General features: G+C 33.5%; 1 protein-coding gene across 3 annotated transcripts in view; it reads left to right on the top strand.

Annotated features, from left to right (window-relative positions):
- The window catches only part of LOC105202598 (E3 ubiquitin-protein ligase RNF185), a 92,348-nt gene that overhangs the window by 29,736 nt on the left and 45,304 nt on the right, over positions 1-17,308 (top strand). For all 3 annotated transcript variants that reach the window (XM_039457673.1, XM_039457674.1, XM_039457675.1), the window contains exon 5: positions 571-743. In XM_039457673.1, coding sequence (XP_039313607.1) covers positions 571-743 — 173 coding nt within the window. The remainder of the gene's footprint in view (positions 1-570; positions 744-17,308) is intronic.

The following is a 17,308-nucleotide window of genomic DNA, read 5'->3' as shown; positions in this document are numbered from 1 at the left end:
TGCACAATCTCTATCTATTCGGTAACTTGTTTTTATTTCTTATTTTTGTTCTTTATTTGTTTATTGTGATAAATTTATATCTTAATTAGTGCGATTGATTGTTTTATAGACTTGTATTATCACTAAGGAAGACCGTCATTAAAGGTCGAAACGTTTGCCTGACATTGGAGTTTTTTGTTATTTATTTGCACCCGACATCCTGCGTGGCTCTTGAGCTCACTTTTCTCTAATTTAGTTTAAATTTTATATACTGAAACATCACATATTATTTAAATACATAATATTGTAAGTAGTATTTGAACATTTACTATATATTACATGAAAGAAAGCATCAGATACAAGTAATTACGATATAAATATCGCAAAATATTTGTTACATAAGTATTATTTTCAAATTACACAGCAGTTATAAATTATGTTGACTGGGATGTTAAATAATAAAAGGAAAAATTAAAAAATAAAGGCAAAATACATTTAGTTTTAATATAATTGTGAGCAATTAAAGATATAAAAATTACTTTTTTTATTTTTCTTGATATAAATTTAATTAATAAACATAATTTGTTGTAGGAATAACGTGCCACCGCGCCCGGCCGGTCAAAGGTCAGAGCCCGAAGCCAATGTCGGTTTTCCCGGTTTTGGCTTCGGCGATGGTTCCTACATGATGTCGTTCGGCATTGGCACTTTTCCATTCGCTTTCTTTACGTCGACTTTTAACTTTGGAGAAACAAGACCAAGCGCAGGTAACACTTGTTGTAAGTTTAACAGGAAAGAAGTTGCGAAATCATACGTTAAAACTATTTGTTTCATTTTATTACACAATTGGTTGCATTTTGATTAATCTTGTTTTAACACTAAAAGAACCGGATTTTACGAGAAGGATCGTAGAACACCCTAGAAGGACCACAAGAGCCAATTTGGCTTTAAGTACATTTTTGTGTAAATAATAAATAGCAAAAAATTAAACGTGTAGATATTTATGTATAACGTTTCAATATCATTGTTATACTCATTTATTGTTTAAATTTAGTTGAAAGTTTAGTCGAAAGTACATAACTGCATAACAAAACGTACCTCGCCTTTGACAAAATATAGTAATACATAGAGGAGAAGAGGGTATTATAGCTACTGTCGACAATATGACTACCCCTATTATTTCCGTTATTAGGTGACATTTTCTAACTGCTTATGGAGTTATTTGTTTAATAGCCTGCTGTTTTTTAATTATGCTAATATGCCAATACATAATGACTGACAATTGTAAACATTTTTGTAGGCATTCTTACTTTTAAGCACTTTTAAACGTTTTCAAGGTACACTCTTAATCTTTAATTACATATACTTCTTTATTATTTTTAAACTTGAGTGTATTATCACACAAAGGTATATACATTCGAGTGTTTTTTTTGTTATTTAACTTTTTATTTGGCCGTATACATTTTGAGTTATACAAAGTGAGTTGAGTTAAAACATTGTTTGAGTTAAAACAATAACATGAAATTTTGTTAATATGGTTTTTTAAGCGAAATTTTTATATCAAAATATTTCTTCGATAAATCGATTGCCATTCTAAAGAGCGGTGTTTAGAAACATTAGAGACATCATTTTATGTTTGTTGTTTAATGTGAAACAGGGATAAAATAATGTTTTTAATGAAATTTTAATAGTATTTCTAAAGTTTTTGAACGCAGGAAAATTCTAAATCAGGAAAATTTTAAACAATGGAAAATTAAAAATATATAATTTTGTAACAAGGTACTATGTTTCTTTTAAATTAAACTTTTTTAAATTTTTTAAAATTATTTTTATGGATAGCCATATTATTACTACTTTTTTTCTTCGACCGATTATGCAGTGTATTAGATTCTTATAAATCATGTCCTAAATAATAAATATTTCATTACTTTGAGTTTAGAATTTGTTAACCTTTAAACACATAAGTAGGTCTAAGAGAGCCCATATGAAGTTTTGAACGTTTGCTGTGTAAAGACGAAGTGAAATAGGAGGTTTGGACTAAGATGTAAAAAAAGGTTGAAATTTCCTCTTTTGATTAATATGGTTGATTAACTTTTTTGATTAACTAAAGTTTGAACGGCACGGCAGTAAGGTTTTGTTAAAGTCAATGCGACCCATATAGTGTGTCAATGAAATTTTTTGTTAGTTATGTAAAAAAACTGAACAAAATACGTTCAAACAGGTCCGTTCGCGTATGTTACTCTGTCTAAAGTTAAAATATTATAGTTCCGTGAAAAAGAGGATTTTTGCGTAGGCCCCAAAATATATTATGAAACACATCAATTTTCAATTTTAGACATCTTGAGTTTATCAAAAATACCTCATTTGCTTGTCACGTAAGTATATTTTTTAATAGGAATGGCAGTGACATAATTTTTTTTTGAAAGTATGACTCTTTAACTTTAAAACGCCGTATTGTAAACTCTTTAAAAGTTTTTTATTGCAAAGATATTTTTTTCAAAAAAGTGGATTTTTAGACACCCAAAAATACCTTATATTTTCATTGTTATATAATTATACTTTTTAAAAGAAATGACAATACTATTAGGAGTACAAATTGAAAACCGCCGTTTTCCAGTAGATGGCGCCAGCAGTAAATGCTGGCGCCAAACGTTAGATCAAAAATTTTAAATGTAAGGTTGGGCATCTGGCAACAATTCCTTATCATTGCAGTTGTGAATTTTTATCGGCGTTATATATTTTTTTGTGATCGAAAATGTCGAAATTTGTGCCCAATAAGCATCATTTGCGGGAAGTTTTGCTTTTTGCCTTCAATTCGAAAAAATCTGCGGCTGAGGCGGGTCGAATGATTGTAAAAACTTATGGTGAGGCTTCCATTAGTGAAAGAACGTGTCGAGAGTGGTTCCAACGCTTCAAAAGTGGTGATTTCGGCGTAGAAGACAAGGAGCGTCCCGACAGGTGAAAAAGTTTGAAGACGCACAATTGGAAACATTACTGAATGAAGATTCATCTCAAACGCAACAGGAGCTTGCAGATTCATTGGGCGTGACTCAACAAGCTATTTCACATCGTTTGAAAACCATGGGAATGATCCAAAAGCATGGACACTGGGTGCCATACGAATTAAAGCCGAGAGACGTCGAACGGCGTTTTTTCGCGTGCGAACAGCTGCTTCAACGGCAAAAACGGAAGGGTTTTCTGCATCGTATTGTAACCGGCGATAAAAAGTGGATCCATTATGATAATCCAAAGCGAAAAAAATCGTGGTGCTACCACGGCCATGCATCAACATCGACGGCCAAGCCAAACATCCATGGCTCGAAGCTCATGCTGTGTATTTGGTGGGACCAGCTCGGCGTGATTTATTATGAGCTGTTGCAACCGGGTGAAACCATTACAGGAGCTCGCTACCGAACACAACTAATGCGTTTGAGCAGAGCATTGCAGGAAAAACGGCCACAATACGAGCAAAGACACGAAAAAGTGATGTTGCTGCACGACAACGCTCGGCCACATGTTGCTCAGGTCGTTAAAACCTATCTGGAAACATTGAAATGGGACGTTTTACCTTATCCGCCGTATTCTCCTGACATCGCCCCTTTAGATTACCACTTGTTCCGATCAATGGCGCATGGCCTGGGTGAGCAGCACTTCCATTATTACGAAGAGGCCAAAAACTGGGTTGATTCGTGGATCGCCGCAAAAGACGAGCAGTTTTTTCGACGCGGAATTCGTATGCTGCCCGAAAGGTGGGAGAAAGTAGTGGCCAGCGATGGACAATACTTTCAAGAATAAGTATGTAACCATTTTTCAACAATCAATCCTCAAATTTTGACAAAAAACGGCAGTTTTCAATTTGTACTCCTAATATAATTTTTTTTTTTTTGAAAGTATGACTCTTTAGCTTTAAAATGCCGTATTTAAAAGTCTTTAAAAGTTTTTTGTTGCGGAGATATGATTTTTTAAAGGAAAATTGGATTTTTGAATAATTTCTTATTTTTACTTAATGGTTTTTCTTTTATAAGTTACAATGAATTATTTTTTGGCAATACCGATTATGGAGTTACATTTCTGAGATTCTGAATTTTTATGTGAAAAAAAAAAGATTGTTGAAAAATGTTGATTGGAACTAAAGTTATAACTTCTCAAAGTTGAAAAAGTCTCTCAAATCAGAAAATGTGTTTACGTATTTTACGGGATCCGTGTATTTAAGGGTTAAACAACACTCTGACGAATGTAATCGTTCAGGTTTCAACAGAAAATATTAATTATAAACAAAGTTATTTAATAAACTAAAAATAGGTGCCATATTACCCTCTTTTCTTCTATGTATGTGTATGATATTTTAAACACTTATTGGGTGAAGACGGAATGAGATAGAATGTTCTGATTAGGGAGTAAAAAATTTGAAATTTTTTTTGATTGATATGATTGATCAATTTTATTGATCAACTAGAATTCGAATGGCATGGTAGTAAAGTTTTGTTGGGATCTGTGGGACCGCCATTGTGTGTAAGTATAACTTTTTTGTGAGTAATATTATTTTTAAAAAACCGGACCTAACACGTTCGAACAGTTCGCGTATGTTACTCGCATATACTTTATCTAAAGTTAGAATATAGTACTATGGAAAAGAGGGCTTCTGCACAGGATTCGAAATATATTACGAGACACATCAACTTTCAATTTTATACACCTTGCATTAATCAAAAATACCTCATATTTACTTTGTTACATAATTATTACTTTTTTATAAGAATGACAATGACATAATTTTTTTTGAAAGTATGGTTTTTTAGCTTTAAAATACCATGTTATAACTTCTTAAAAGTTTTTTATTGCAAAGATGTGATTTTTTTAAAGAATTATGAATTTTTATACATTCAAAAATACCTCATATTCTTGTTACATAATTATATTTTTTAAAAAGAATGACAATATTATAATTTTTTCTTGAAAGTGACTCTTTAGTTTTAAAACGTGTTTTAAAGTTCTTAATTTTTAAACACATCGATCCTAAAATACGGAAACACATTTTTGGTGTTTCACAGTCTGCGAGACTTTTGCAACTTTGAGAAGCTATAACTTTGATTACAACAATATTTTTCTACAATTTTTTTTTTTAATGAAAGTTCAGAATCTCAGACATATGAGTGCATAATTGACATTGCCAAAAAATGATTTATTGTTAAGTTATAAAAAAAACCATTAAGCAAAAATTAGAAATTGTTCAAAAATCCACTTTTTCTTTAAAAAATCACATCTTTGCAACAAAAAACTTTTAAGGACTTTCAAATACGATGTTTTAAAGCTAAAGAGTCATAATTTAAAAGAAAATTATGGTATTGTCATTCCTTTTAAAAAGTATAATTATATAACAAGAAAAATATGAGGTATTTTTGGGTGTCTAAAAATCTACTTTTTTTTTAAATTATATCTTTGTAACAAAACACTTTTAATTTTACAATATGGCGTTTTGAAGCTAAAGAGTCGTACTTTCAAAAAAAAAAATGTCATTGCTATATCTATTAAAAAATATACTTATGTAACAAGACGAATATGAGGCATTTTTGATTAATTCAAAGTGTCAAAAATTAAAAATGGTTGTGTTTTATAATATATTTTGAATCTTGCGCAGAAGTCCCCTTTTCCACGACAATATAGTATTTTAACTATAAACAGAGTAATATACGCGAACAGACCTGTTCGAACTATTTTGTTCAGTTTTTTAGAATAAGATTATTCAGAAAAAAGTTTTATTTATATATAAAAGCAGTCCCACAGACTCCAAAAAAAACTTTGCTGCCGTGCCGTTCGAATTCTAGTTGACTAAAAAAATTGATTAACCATATCAATTGAAAAAAATTTCAAACTTTTTTTAGCACCCCATTGTCCGAATCTCCTATCACGTTCCGTTTTCACAGCAAGCGTTCAAAACTTTATATGGTCTCTCAGACCCACTTATGTGTTTAATACCATATTCAATTTGCTGACTCGACCCAACTTTGAGTCAATGTCTGTTCTTTTTAGCTACAAGAGAAGAGACGAATTGTGCAAAAAATGCAGCTAAAATGAACAGATATTGACTCGGAGTCGGGTCGCGTCAGCAAATCGAATACGCTATAAGAGTTAAAGGATTTTTGTTGCAAAGATATGATTTTTTAACGAAGTGGATTTTTGAGCAATCTTTTATTTTTGTTTAATGCTTTTTTCTTCACTATAAACCATTTTTTTTGCTAATGCCGATTATACAGTCAAATTTCTGAGATTTTAAATTTACGTTTGAAAAAAAAGATTGTAAAAATATTGATTGGAACCTATGTTATAGCTTCTCAAAGTTAAAAAAGTGTCCCAGACCGGAAAATGTGTTAACGTAATTTTTTGAATCGGTATGTCTAAGAGTTAATGATAGTTTTCACTAGTTTTAGTATTCTTGCAATTAATTTTTTTATTGTTTCTTTTATTATTGTTTCATAGATAGACACTAGATTATTACTTCAGCTTACAAGAGCCATGAAGGGACTTGGTTTACACTCTTTATCCTTAACTCATGCATCCATCCATATTTCGTTCCGTTTCATATTAGCTTATCTCTGTTCCTATTCTACTCTGTTTTATACGCATTTTTCTCTTTTCTTTGCGCCCGCGGTGCTAACTATACCTCTCTATACTTATTCTTGTACCTGTCTTTAGTACAGCATGACGCAACAGTCCACCCAGGCAAACAAACACCGTACCATATACTGCAAATCTGTCACCCCGAATGAACCCCTGCATTGCACCGCACCTATATCTATGCACCGCGTCTATATCTATGCCTATATCTATGCCTATGCCTGTGCCTAATTCTCTTTCCATCTTATCTCCTAATTCTTCTTTTGTGTATCCTCACATTTTTTTTCTTTGTCCATTCCTTGGTTCCTGCTTTCCTTTTTCACGGTTTTTTTTACTTTCCTTTTTTCTCCTTTTTTTTCTTTTTTTTCTTTTCTAAACATCTTTAATAATCTTCTTAGTCTCTTTTTTACCTATCCTTCCAAAGACTATTTAGTATCCCTATGCAAAAATGCAGAAATTACGGACCTTATAGAATCAATACAACGTGACAAGAATTACCCACAATGTGAATTTGTTGCTACAAAAGAGGATCCATGGCGCACTCCTGTCCTTTCTGCATCCACTTTTGCTGTCTTGTTCCATACAATCCTTCTCCAACTTCTGTAAGTTCAGTCTTCAAAGGCAAAAGATCCGATTCCGTTTCTTCTTCTTTAACAATCCAACAGCTTTCTTTTTTTCTAATTCTTATTAAAATTCCGGTTTTTCTTTCCTTTTTGTTTACCCCTTGTCCTATATATTTATTCTATTTCCTTTTTTCCTTTTTTTTCCTTTTTTTACCTCTTCCTCTATCTTTTATGTTTTATAACCTCCATCTCCAACGGCCGGTGATCTAAGTTCCTTTGGTCTTCATATCATCACCAAGCCACCCAGGATTTTTAATTAACAATCAAATATACATTTATGTATATACCTTTACATTTCTATTTTTTTTACGTTTACTTACACAATATCTATACCTATATCTATGCCTGGTCCTATTTTTTATCTTATCTTCTAATTTTTTTTTGCTACTTTTTTCTTATACTGTAGTATCACTCTTCTCACCGTCTCCGTACTTTTATACATTCCTTCTAATCTTCCTTTATTCACTTATTCTTTCATTCACAATATGCTATTCTTTCTTCATAAACCATTCTGCCTGATTTTTTATTTTACCTGTTGCATTTTTCTTTCTATAGCTGTTCCTGCCTTTATTTCTACCGTTTTATTCCTTTAACCTATTTTCCTAACAGTCTTTCTCTTTGCTCTTTTTGTTTTCTTTATCTTCCTTGTTTAATTCCTACTTTACCGATCCTCTCGGATTCTCCCGCCTCATTGTCCGACCTAACCTATTCCTGTTTCTTTTACCTATATCTTTCAATATCTCTGCAAATCCTTTTCCTTTACATCTGCCTCCAATTACTCATTTTCTCTACCTTCCTACTTCTCCAGTTCATACCTTTTTACATCCTAATGTACTAAAACATTTATACTCAGCCTCACTCTATCTCCATTTACATCCACACGCCATCGCGCTATCTAACCAAGTCCTTATTATTGTTTTATATTAAACAGTCATTTATGGTTTTTATTAAAAATGAGTTTTTATATAAAAAATTTATTTTTAATAAAATATTTTTTAACTTTTAAAATAAAGTGTTTACTGAGAAAAGAGAAAGTGTTACAAAGTCCTGAATTCACAGAAATTTCAAAAAATTTTTTTAAAATTTCTTAAAAACTTTTTTAGACTTTAATCTTAGACTTTAATTTTAGATAATTTAATCAATTATCATTTCATTCAATAAAACTCATTTTTATTGAAAATAAGTTTTTATAAAAAAAATGTAATATTATTGCTAAAAATTATCATATCATTTTTTTTCAACAAGCATTTTAAAGCTTAGAAAGCCCACTTTAAAGTACTTTTATATTAAATTTTGCCCGATGGTGTTTCATCAAACTACAGCGTTTTAAAATAAAATAAAATATTGCAAAAAGTATCAATTTTTAATTATATGTAATTTAAGAACACAATGTAGAAATAATTTAAACACAGATTTAAAGCTTTGTCTTTGTTCTTTAAAAAACGTAGTTAAAAATTTATCTACAATTTTTTTTTTTACCTATATATTTAATTATTTGTGAGATGCGAGAAAATTGCCAAATTCTAAACTTTTGGTCAGCACCGTATGTATAAAATTATTTTTTAAACAAACAAATATACGATATTTATTTATTTAAATTTATTAAACTTATAGATTCATAAATATATGCGAATATAACATTAAATATAAGGAAGCCAAATTGGCTCTAACAATCTTTCTCAATAGTTAATTAAATAAAAAGTCAACTATTAGGTGTACAACTTTGCTTCTGCCGTTTTCCAATAGATGGCTTTGACGGTATGTGGTGATGGAAATAAATAGATGTAGACGTCATACTGTAAGCTTGGGCATTTGTCAACATAACGCCATCGAACATTAGTCGATTTGTGTCCGCATCGTAAAGTTATTCACGATTGAAAATGTCAGTTTACGAGCCAAATTCTTGTCATTTGTGGAAGATTTTACTTTTTTGCTTCAATATGAAGAAATCTTCAGCTGAGGCTCATCGAATGCTCTCAAATAATATTTATGGCGAGACTGCTATTAGTGAAAGAACGTATCGTGAGTGGTTTCAACGTTTCAAGAACGGTGATTTTGACATCGAAGACCGGCATGGCGGTAGTAAAGAGGAGATGTATAATTTGAGGCATTACTTTATGAAGACTCGTGTTAAACACAAGAAGAATTGGCAGGATTACTGGGAGTGACTCAACAAGCCATTTCAAAATACCTGAAAGCCATGAGATTGATTTAGAAACAAGGAAATTTGGTGCCGTATGACTTGAAGCAGACAGATGTTGAACGGCGTTTGTTTGCTTGTGAACACCTGCTTAAAAGGCAAAGACGGAAGGAATTTCTGCATCGCATTGTTACATTGTGGGGACGAAAAATGGGTTCATTACGATAACTCCAAGTGCAGAAAATCATGGAGGCTTTCCATACTTCCACGTTGACGGCCAAATCGAATATTCACACTTCAAAAGTCATGCTTTGTATTTGGTGTGACTAGCTCGGCGTAGTGTATTATGAGTTGTTAAAATCGTCTGAAACAATCACAGGCGATCTGTATCAAAAGCAGTTAATATGTTCAAGCCGAGCATTGAAAGTCAAACGGCCGTAATACAATGAGAGACACGATCAAATGATTTTGCAGCATGACAATGCTTGACCCCATATCGCAAAGTCGGTCAAAACATACTTGAAAACGTTGAAATGGGAAGTCCTACCCCACTTGCCGTATTCTTGAGACATTGCTCCCTCTGACTATCACTTGTTTCGATCAATGGCACACAGCCTGGCTGACCAGCACTTTCGTTCTTATGAAGAAGTCAAAAATTGGATTGTTACGTGGATCACCTCAAAAGATGAGCAGTTTTTTTGACGTGGAAGTCGCACGCTGTCCGAAAGTTGGGAGAAAGTAGTGGCCAGCGATGGACAATATTTTGAATCATAAATGTTTATCCAATTTTTTACATTAAAGTCTCGAATGTTGAAAAAAAACAGCGGAAGTAAAGTTGCACACCTAATATATTATATAATTAAAAAAAATTTTTTAACCAAAATTAAAGATATAAGAAATAATAAAAAAAACCACAAAAGGATATCAAGTAGAAACAAAATTGAAAAAGTTTACAGCAATTTGAATTTTACAAGAAGCCAAATTGGTTACCTTGGTTCTTCTAGTGTTAACTCTCCATTGCTTTTATACAAGGCAAATATTCAATTTGCATCTGATTTTTTTTTATAAATGTGACATGAAAGTTGACTTTGAAACTTTCTGACTTTTCAACTTTCTAAATTATATTTGTATGGTTATCTTCTCAATTTTGTTTATTACAATTTTTGTTTGAAAGTTTTAACGTATGTACATCGTGTAGTCGAAGCAGGTTTGCGTCATTGCTTCACAATGTATGTAATATAAAAAAAGACTTGCCATCAGTGGTGTATGTAACATATATGCTACATATAAAGAAAATCAATTTACTTCTTTGTGATTTGTACGAAATAGGGTATTCTAGGGTTGTTGAAATCGCTTAATCTTAATATGCTATTAAAGTTTGTAATGGCGGATTTAATATGGCAGATTGAAATTTAGAACAATAATTTTTATAAGAATGATTATCCTAAGGTTTTCAAGGTTGAAAATCCGAATATGATATCAAAATTTCAAATAGCGGATTTAAAGTAACTTATTAAAATGAGGAAAAATAATTGGATTTTTATAAAATGAATTTAATGTTGTTGAATTGCTGAATTAAAATATATCAAAATTTTGTTATTTTAAATGGCAGATCTAACTTTGTTGAAAAGTATTACTTGAAAATAATAATTTATTTAAACTTTGTCAAAAATATTAAATTAATATAGAGTAATCGTTTATAATTTCCACTCTTTGCCGAACCCAGAATCACAAAATGAGAATAGCGAGTTTTGATTGTATATTTTTATTTTTTTATTTAAACATTTTTTAATGTTTTTTTATAATAACGGAAGGCGAATCTAACAAAGGAAGCCCTTGACGAGTATTTCAGTTTTTAATAAAATTTTATGAATGTGTAGTATTCACTCACACATTTACTATAGTTAAGCCGTTGCGAAAATTAGGCATTCTCGAGAAAATGATGATTAAATATTTCTAGCATTTATAATACCGTTACAGAAGAATGATAGTCGACTTAGCGACGTAGGGTGGGGTGTTAGGACTGAAAGACTGAGACTTCGACAACAATAGTACGACACGACGATACCATCGATAATTCCGACTGACGGACATGATTTGAGACATGACTACGACTCCGATTATAGTTCAACTCGATATGACTCTTTGACTGAACGACACATGCTCCGACTCCAAGATGGCTCCGCTTGCTCCGGTTTCCGTGCTAGCTGAGAGGAGGGGAACGGAGTAGGTGGAAAGCACTACCACTGGATCACCGTACTACTGAGTACTTTATTAGATTAAGGTACAATGACTCAAACTCTGGTTAAGACGACAATCGGCACGACTCTCGCACGAGATCATCTGCATGTCGGCACAAATGAGTGTCCGCTTTCCGTTAGATCCTGGAAACAAACGGAATCGCGCGTGCGCGGAGCACACGCCTAGTTCGAGCGCTCTGGCGCGCGCCGCGGGGTTAGCGTGTTACACTCGTAATTGACACTTTGGCGCCATTGAATGGTTAGACTGTCTTAAATCTTTCAGGATATCGACTGGTACGTTTGGAATCTCGGGTTCGACCCATGTTTCATTTAAACCTTATATTTTTAAATTATATTTAATATTTAAACCGTTTTTAATTATTTTATGTAATGTGTTATTTTTCTCCTAAAATCAAGGAATTTAAAAATGCTCTTTTATTATTAATATTTCTCATGGACACAAAAAACATATTTGTAATAAATATTTACAATGACTATTTTAAGGTCAAAATAAATGACGTTAATAAAGTTTATTTTCCAAATTCTTTTAATCAAATAAAATGTAAAGACTGTGCACACGAAATGTCAATGATTTTACGTGCATGGAACAATAAACTATTGTGTTTTAATTGTGTTTACGATAAAAATCATCTTAAAAACTGTAAACTAATTATAAAACAGTCATTGTAAATTTTTATTGTAAATATATTTTTTGTTTTTACCTTTTACCACCTTAAGCCTCTTATTATTGTTTTGTATTTTCTTGTGTTCATGAAAAATTTTAATTTAGTTAATAATAGAAGAGTAATTTTTAATTCCTTGATTAACCCTTAAACATATAAGTGGGTCTGAGAGACTCTATTGAAGTTTTGAACGTTTGTTATGTGAAGATGGAATGAGATAGGAGGTTCGGACTAAGACGTAAAAAAAAATTTGAAATCTCTTTCGATTGATATGGTTGATCAACTTTTTTGGTCAACTAGAATTCGAACACGGCACGGCACGGCAGCAAAGTTTTGTTAGGGTCAATGCGATCCATATAGTGTGTAAGTGAAACTTTTTTTGTATTTTACATAAAAAAGCTGGACAAAATACGTTCGAACAGATCGATTTGCGGATGTTACTCTCATATACTCTGTCTAAAGTTGGAATATTATGAAATACTATAGAAAAGGAAGTTTTGCCGAACGGCACGGCAGCAAAGTTTTTTTGGAGTCTGTGGGACTGCTTTTATGTTATAATAAAACTTTTCTGAATAATCTTATTCTAAAAAACTGAACAAAATACGTTCGAACAGGTCTGTTCGCGTATATTACTCTGTTTATAGTTAAAATACTATATTGTCGTGGAAAAGGGGACTTTTGCGCAAGATTCAAAATATATTATGAAACACATCAATTTTCAATTTTAGACACGATTTAATTAAAAATACTTCATATTTGCCTTGTTACATAAGTACATTTTTTAATAGAAACGACAATGATATAATTTTGTTTTTTGAAAGTATGAATGTTTAGCTTTAAAACGCCGTATTGTAAAGTTTTTCGAAGTTTTTTGTTGCAAAGATATGATTTTTTTTTAAAAAGTGGATTTTTAGATGTCCAAAAATACCTCATATTCTCCATGTTACATAATTATACTTTTTAAAAGGAATGACTTTGCCAAATTTTATTTTGAAAGTTTGACTCTTTAGCTTTAAAACGCCGTATTTGTAAGTCCTTAAAAGTTTTTTGTTGCAAACATATGATTTTTTGAAGGAAAAGTGGATTTTTGACCAATTTCTCATTTTTGCTTAATGATTTTTCTTTTATAACTTTACAATAAATTATTTTTTGGCAATGCCGATTGTGCAGTCACACTCCTGAGATTTTGAACTTTTGTTTAAAAAAAAAAAATCGTAGAAAAATATTGATTGTAATTTAAGTTATAGCTTCTCAAAGTTGAAAGTCTCCCAGACCCAAAAATGTGTTTCCGTATTTTACAGGATTGGTGTGTTTAAGGGTTAAAAAAAAACATTTTATATTAAATAATTAACAACAGTTTAAAAATTATATATAATTTAAAAATATAAGATTTTTTAATGAAAAGAAAGTCTTATCTGTGGGAATCGAATCTGGGACCCCAAACGTACCAGTCGTCGTTTTTATGTCTCACGCTACACTGCTGACTTGACAATTGTTCTTTTGCAATGGTATTATAGATGCTGGAAATATTTAATCGTTATTTTCTCAGAATGCTTAATTTTTGCAACGAACGGCTTTACTGTAGTAAATGTGTGAGTAAATACTGCACACTCATAAAATTTTATTAAAATTTTTGATATAGATCGTCAAAGGCTCCCCTTGTAATGCGCAGATTATTGTCAGCGTGCTGCCGCAATGCACCGTATATGTGTCAACTATTAGGAGTACAAATTGAAAACCGCCGTTTTCCAGTAGATGGCGCCAGCGGTAAATGCTGGCGCCAAACGTTAGATCAAAAATTTTAAATGTAAGGTTGGGCATCTGGCAACAATTCCTTATCATTGCAGTTGTGAATTTTTATCGGCGTTATATATTTTTTGGTGATCGAAAATGTCGAAATTTGTGCCCAATAAGCGTCATTTGCGGGAAGTTTTGCTTTTTGCCTTCAATTCGAAAAAATCTGCGGCTGAGGCGCGTCGAATGATTGTAAAAACTTATGGTGAGGCTTCCATTAGTGAAAGAACGTGTCGAGAATGGTTCCAACGCTTCAAAAGTGGTGATTTCGGCGTAGAAGACAAGGAGCGTCCCGGACAGGTGAAAAAGTTTGAAGACGCACAATTGGAAACATTACTGAATGAAGATTCATCTCAAACGCAACAGGAGCTTGCAGATTCATTGGGCGTGACTCAACAAGCTATTTCATATCGTTTGAAAACCATGGGAATGATCCAAAAGCATGGACACTGGGTGCTATACGAATTAAAGCCGAGAGACGTCGAACGGCGTTTTTTCGCGTGCGAACAGCTGCTCCAACGGCAAAAACGGAAGGGTTTTCTGCATCGTATTGTAACCGGCGATGAAAAGTGGATCCATTATGATAATCCAAAGCGAAAAAAATCGTGGGGCTACCACGGCCATGCATCAACATCGACGGCCAAGCCAAACATCCATGGCTCGAAGCTCATGCTGTGTATTTGGTGGGACCAGCTCGGCGTGATTTATTATGAGCTGTTGCAACCGGGTGAAACCATCACAGGAGCTCGCTACCGAACCCAACTAATGCGTTTGAGCTGAGCATTGCAGGAAAAACGGCCACAATACGAGCAAAGACACGAAAAAGTGATGTTGCTGCACGACAACGCTCGGCCACATGTTGCTCAGGTCGTTAAAATCTATCTGGAAACATTGAAATGGGACGTCTTACCTCATCCGCCGTATTCTCCTGACATCGCCCCTTCAGATTACCACTTGTTCCGATCAATGGCGCATGGCCTGGCTGAGCATTTCCAGCACTTCCATTATTACGAAGAGGCCAAAAACTGGGTCGATTCGTAGATCGCCGCAAAAGACGAGCAGTTTTTTCGACGCGGGATTCGTATGCTGCCCGAAAGGTGGGATAAAGTAGTGGCCAGCGATGGACAATACTTTCAAGAATAAGTATGTAACCATTTTTCAACAATCAATTCTCAAATTTTGACAAAAAACGGCGCTTTTCAATTTGTACTCCTAATATTATACTATACATTCAAATCGACCGTATCGCATTAATTCAGTTATTTATTTTTGTTTGTTATTTGAAATTATATGTGGTTGTATTTGAAATTTTATGACAAAATGATTTTGCTTTTTATTATCAGCTCGATATATTTCTCACATATTTTTGGTTTGCGTTAAACATCATCTATTATATTTTTATCTCAAATTATTCTGGATTGTTATATACATGTATCTTGTAACTGTATGAGTAGTAGGTCTATGAGAGTTCTAACTACGGGGCAACGAGGGGGGTGAGGTGAGCGGGGGAAAATGTAGGTGCGGGGGGTAGAAAGAAGGGGTAATGACGTCACCCCCCGGGACTTACCGTTATCTGTTTACATAAACAGAGATAACCGTTATTTATGTAGATAGTAATAACCATATTTATTTATGTAAATCGATAGCCGAAGGGGGGGGGGAATAGGGGAACCCTTGGTAACTAAGTTAGAACTCTCATAATATATATATTTATAATTTGCGTCGCGGGTCTGACGTCACCCGCGGACCTAAAATTTGGGGCGCGCGGGCCTGACGCGGCGTTCGCGGATCTGTCCGCCGCCGCGCGCACAAAGAAATAAATTTGCTCACTCCCCTCGTCCTCCACCTCGTCCTCACCTGTAAAGGTGGTGGTGCCCGAAGAGGATTACCCGGGAAGGCTGTCCGGATCGTGGGAACGAACTCCTTGAAGAAGACGTTCATCCACGTGCCCCACGTCATTTTTTATCACTCACAATGTTTACTAATCGAGAGCACGGCTACGACTGAGGAACAAAGGGCTGTGCGAGAGCATCCTCCGTCGCACCGTGTACAATTAATCGCATGTATATAAAATGACGATTATCTTTTATACGTTCCCCGATATGTGGGGGGTAAATTTTCATGAAATGATGATTCAAGGGATTGCCGCTGCATGACGCAAGCTTAGACAATTTTTTTTTTTTTTTTTTTTTATGACTTTGATTTCTCAAAGTCCGACGTGCTCAACCTCCCACAGGGAATTATGGTCACGTCGTGAGGTGAAAATCAGCAACACAATCAATCCTTTCTATCATATCACTCTTCCCGTTCTCTTGATAAACCCGTAGATCACCTCCATCTTGTCCCACTTCTCATTTCTGATGATGTCAACGATACTCTTGATGCCATCTAGTCGTCGGCGCACAAGCTGTTCTCCCATCTTCATTCTTAATGCATCATATTTATGGCACTGCCACACTATGTGATCTATATCCTCGCTTTTATACCCGCATTCACATCTTGATTCAGCTATGTAGTTTTTTCTAGCTAAGGAAGCATTAAGGTTATAATGGTTCGCCCTTATTCTGTTGATTAACGTAATAAAGTATCTTTCTCTATTAAATTTGTTGAACCACGGATATTTGTCTTCCTTACGAAAAAAATTTTTATAATAAGCAACACCCTTTGTATTGAATTCTTTTAAGTTGCTTTCCAGTGTAAGAGTATGTGACTCTTCTTTATAATATCTCTTCAAATCACTAATAGGAACTTCTATTTCCTCCGATGCTGGTTCATTGGATCCTTGCTTGGCTAGGTAATCCGCGAGATCGTTGCCTGATATCCCTCGATGGGACGGTATCCATATAAAATATATATTCTTATCTGCGTTTAGCTCTTTAAATCTAACATATAATTTCTTAATTTCTAAGACATATTTGTTCTGGTAAACATCTAGTTTGTTATTTCCTAATGCTTGCAATACAGATTCGCAATCCGAAAAAATAGTGGCGTTATCATACTTAACTATCTTACAAATAATTAACTCTAGAGCGGTTTTGATAGCGAATGCTTCCGCAGTGAACACCGAACATTTCTTAGGTAAACTAATGCAATACCCGTTTTCCTGACCTTCAATGACAATTCCCGCCCCTGTGCTCTGGGACGCATCACCCCCTGACCCGTCTGTATATACTATTATATTGTTGTCAGACAACATATATTTAGTTATTACATTTTTTATCAATTTGTTATCTAAAT

Source organism: Solenopsis invicta, chromosome 14 (assembly GCF_016802725.1).
Source record: "Solenopsis invicta isolate M01_SB chromosome 14, UNIL_Sinv_3.0, whole genome shotgun sequence".
NCBI classification, from domain to species: Eukaryota; Metazoa; Arthropoda; class Insecta; order Hymenoptera; family Formicidae; genus Solenopsis; species Solenopsis invicta.
This window is presented reverse-complemented; position numbering and strand designations above follow the sequence as displayed.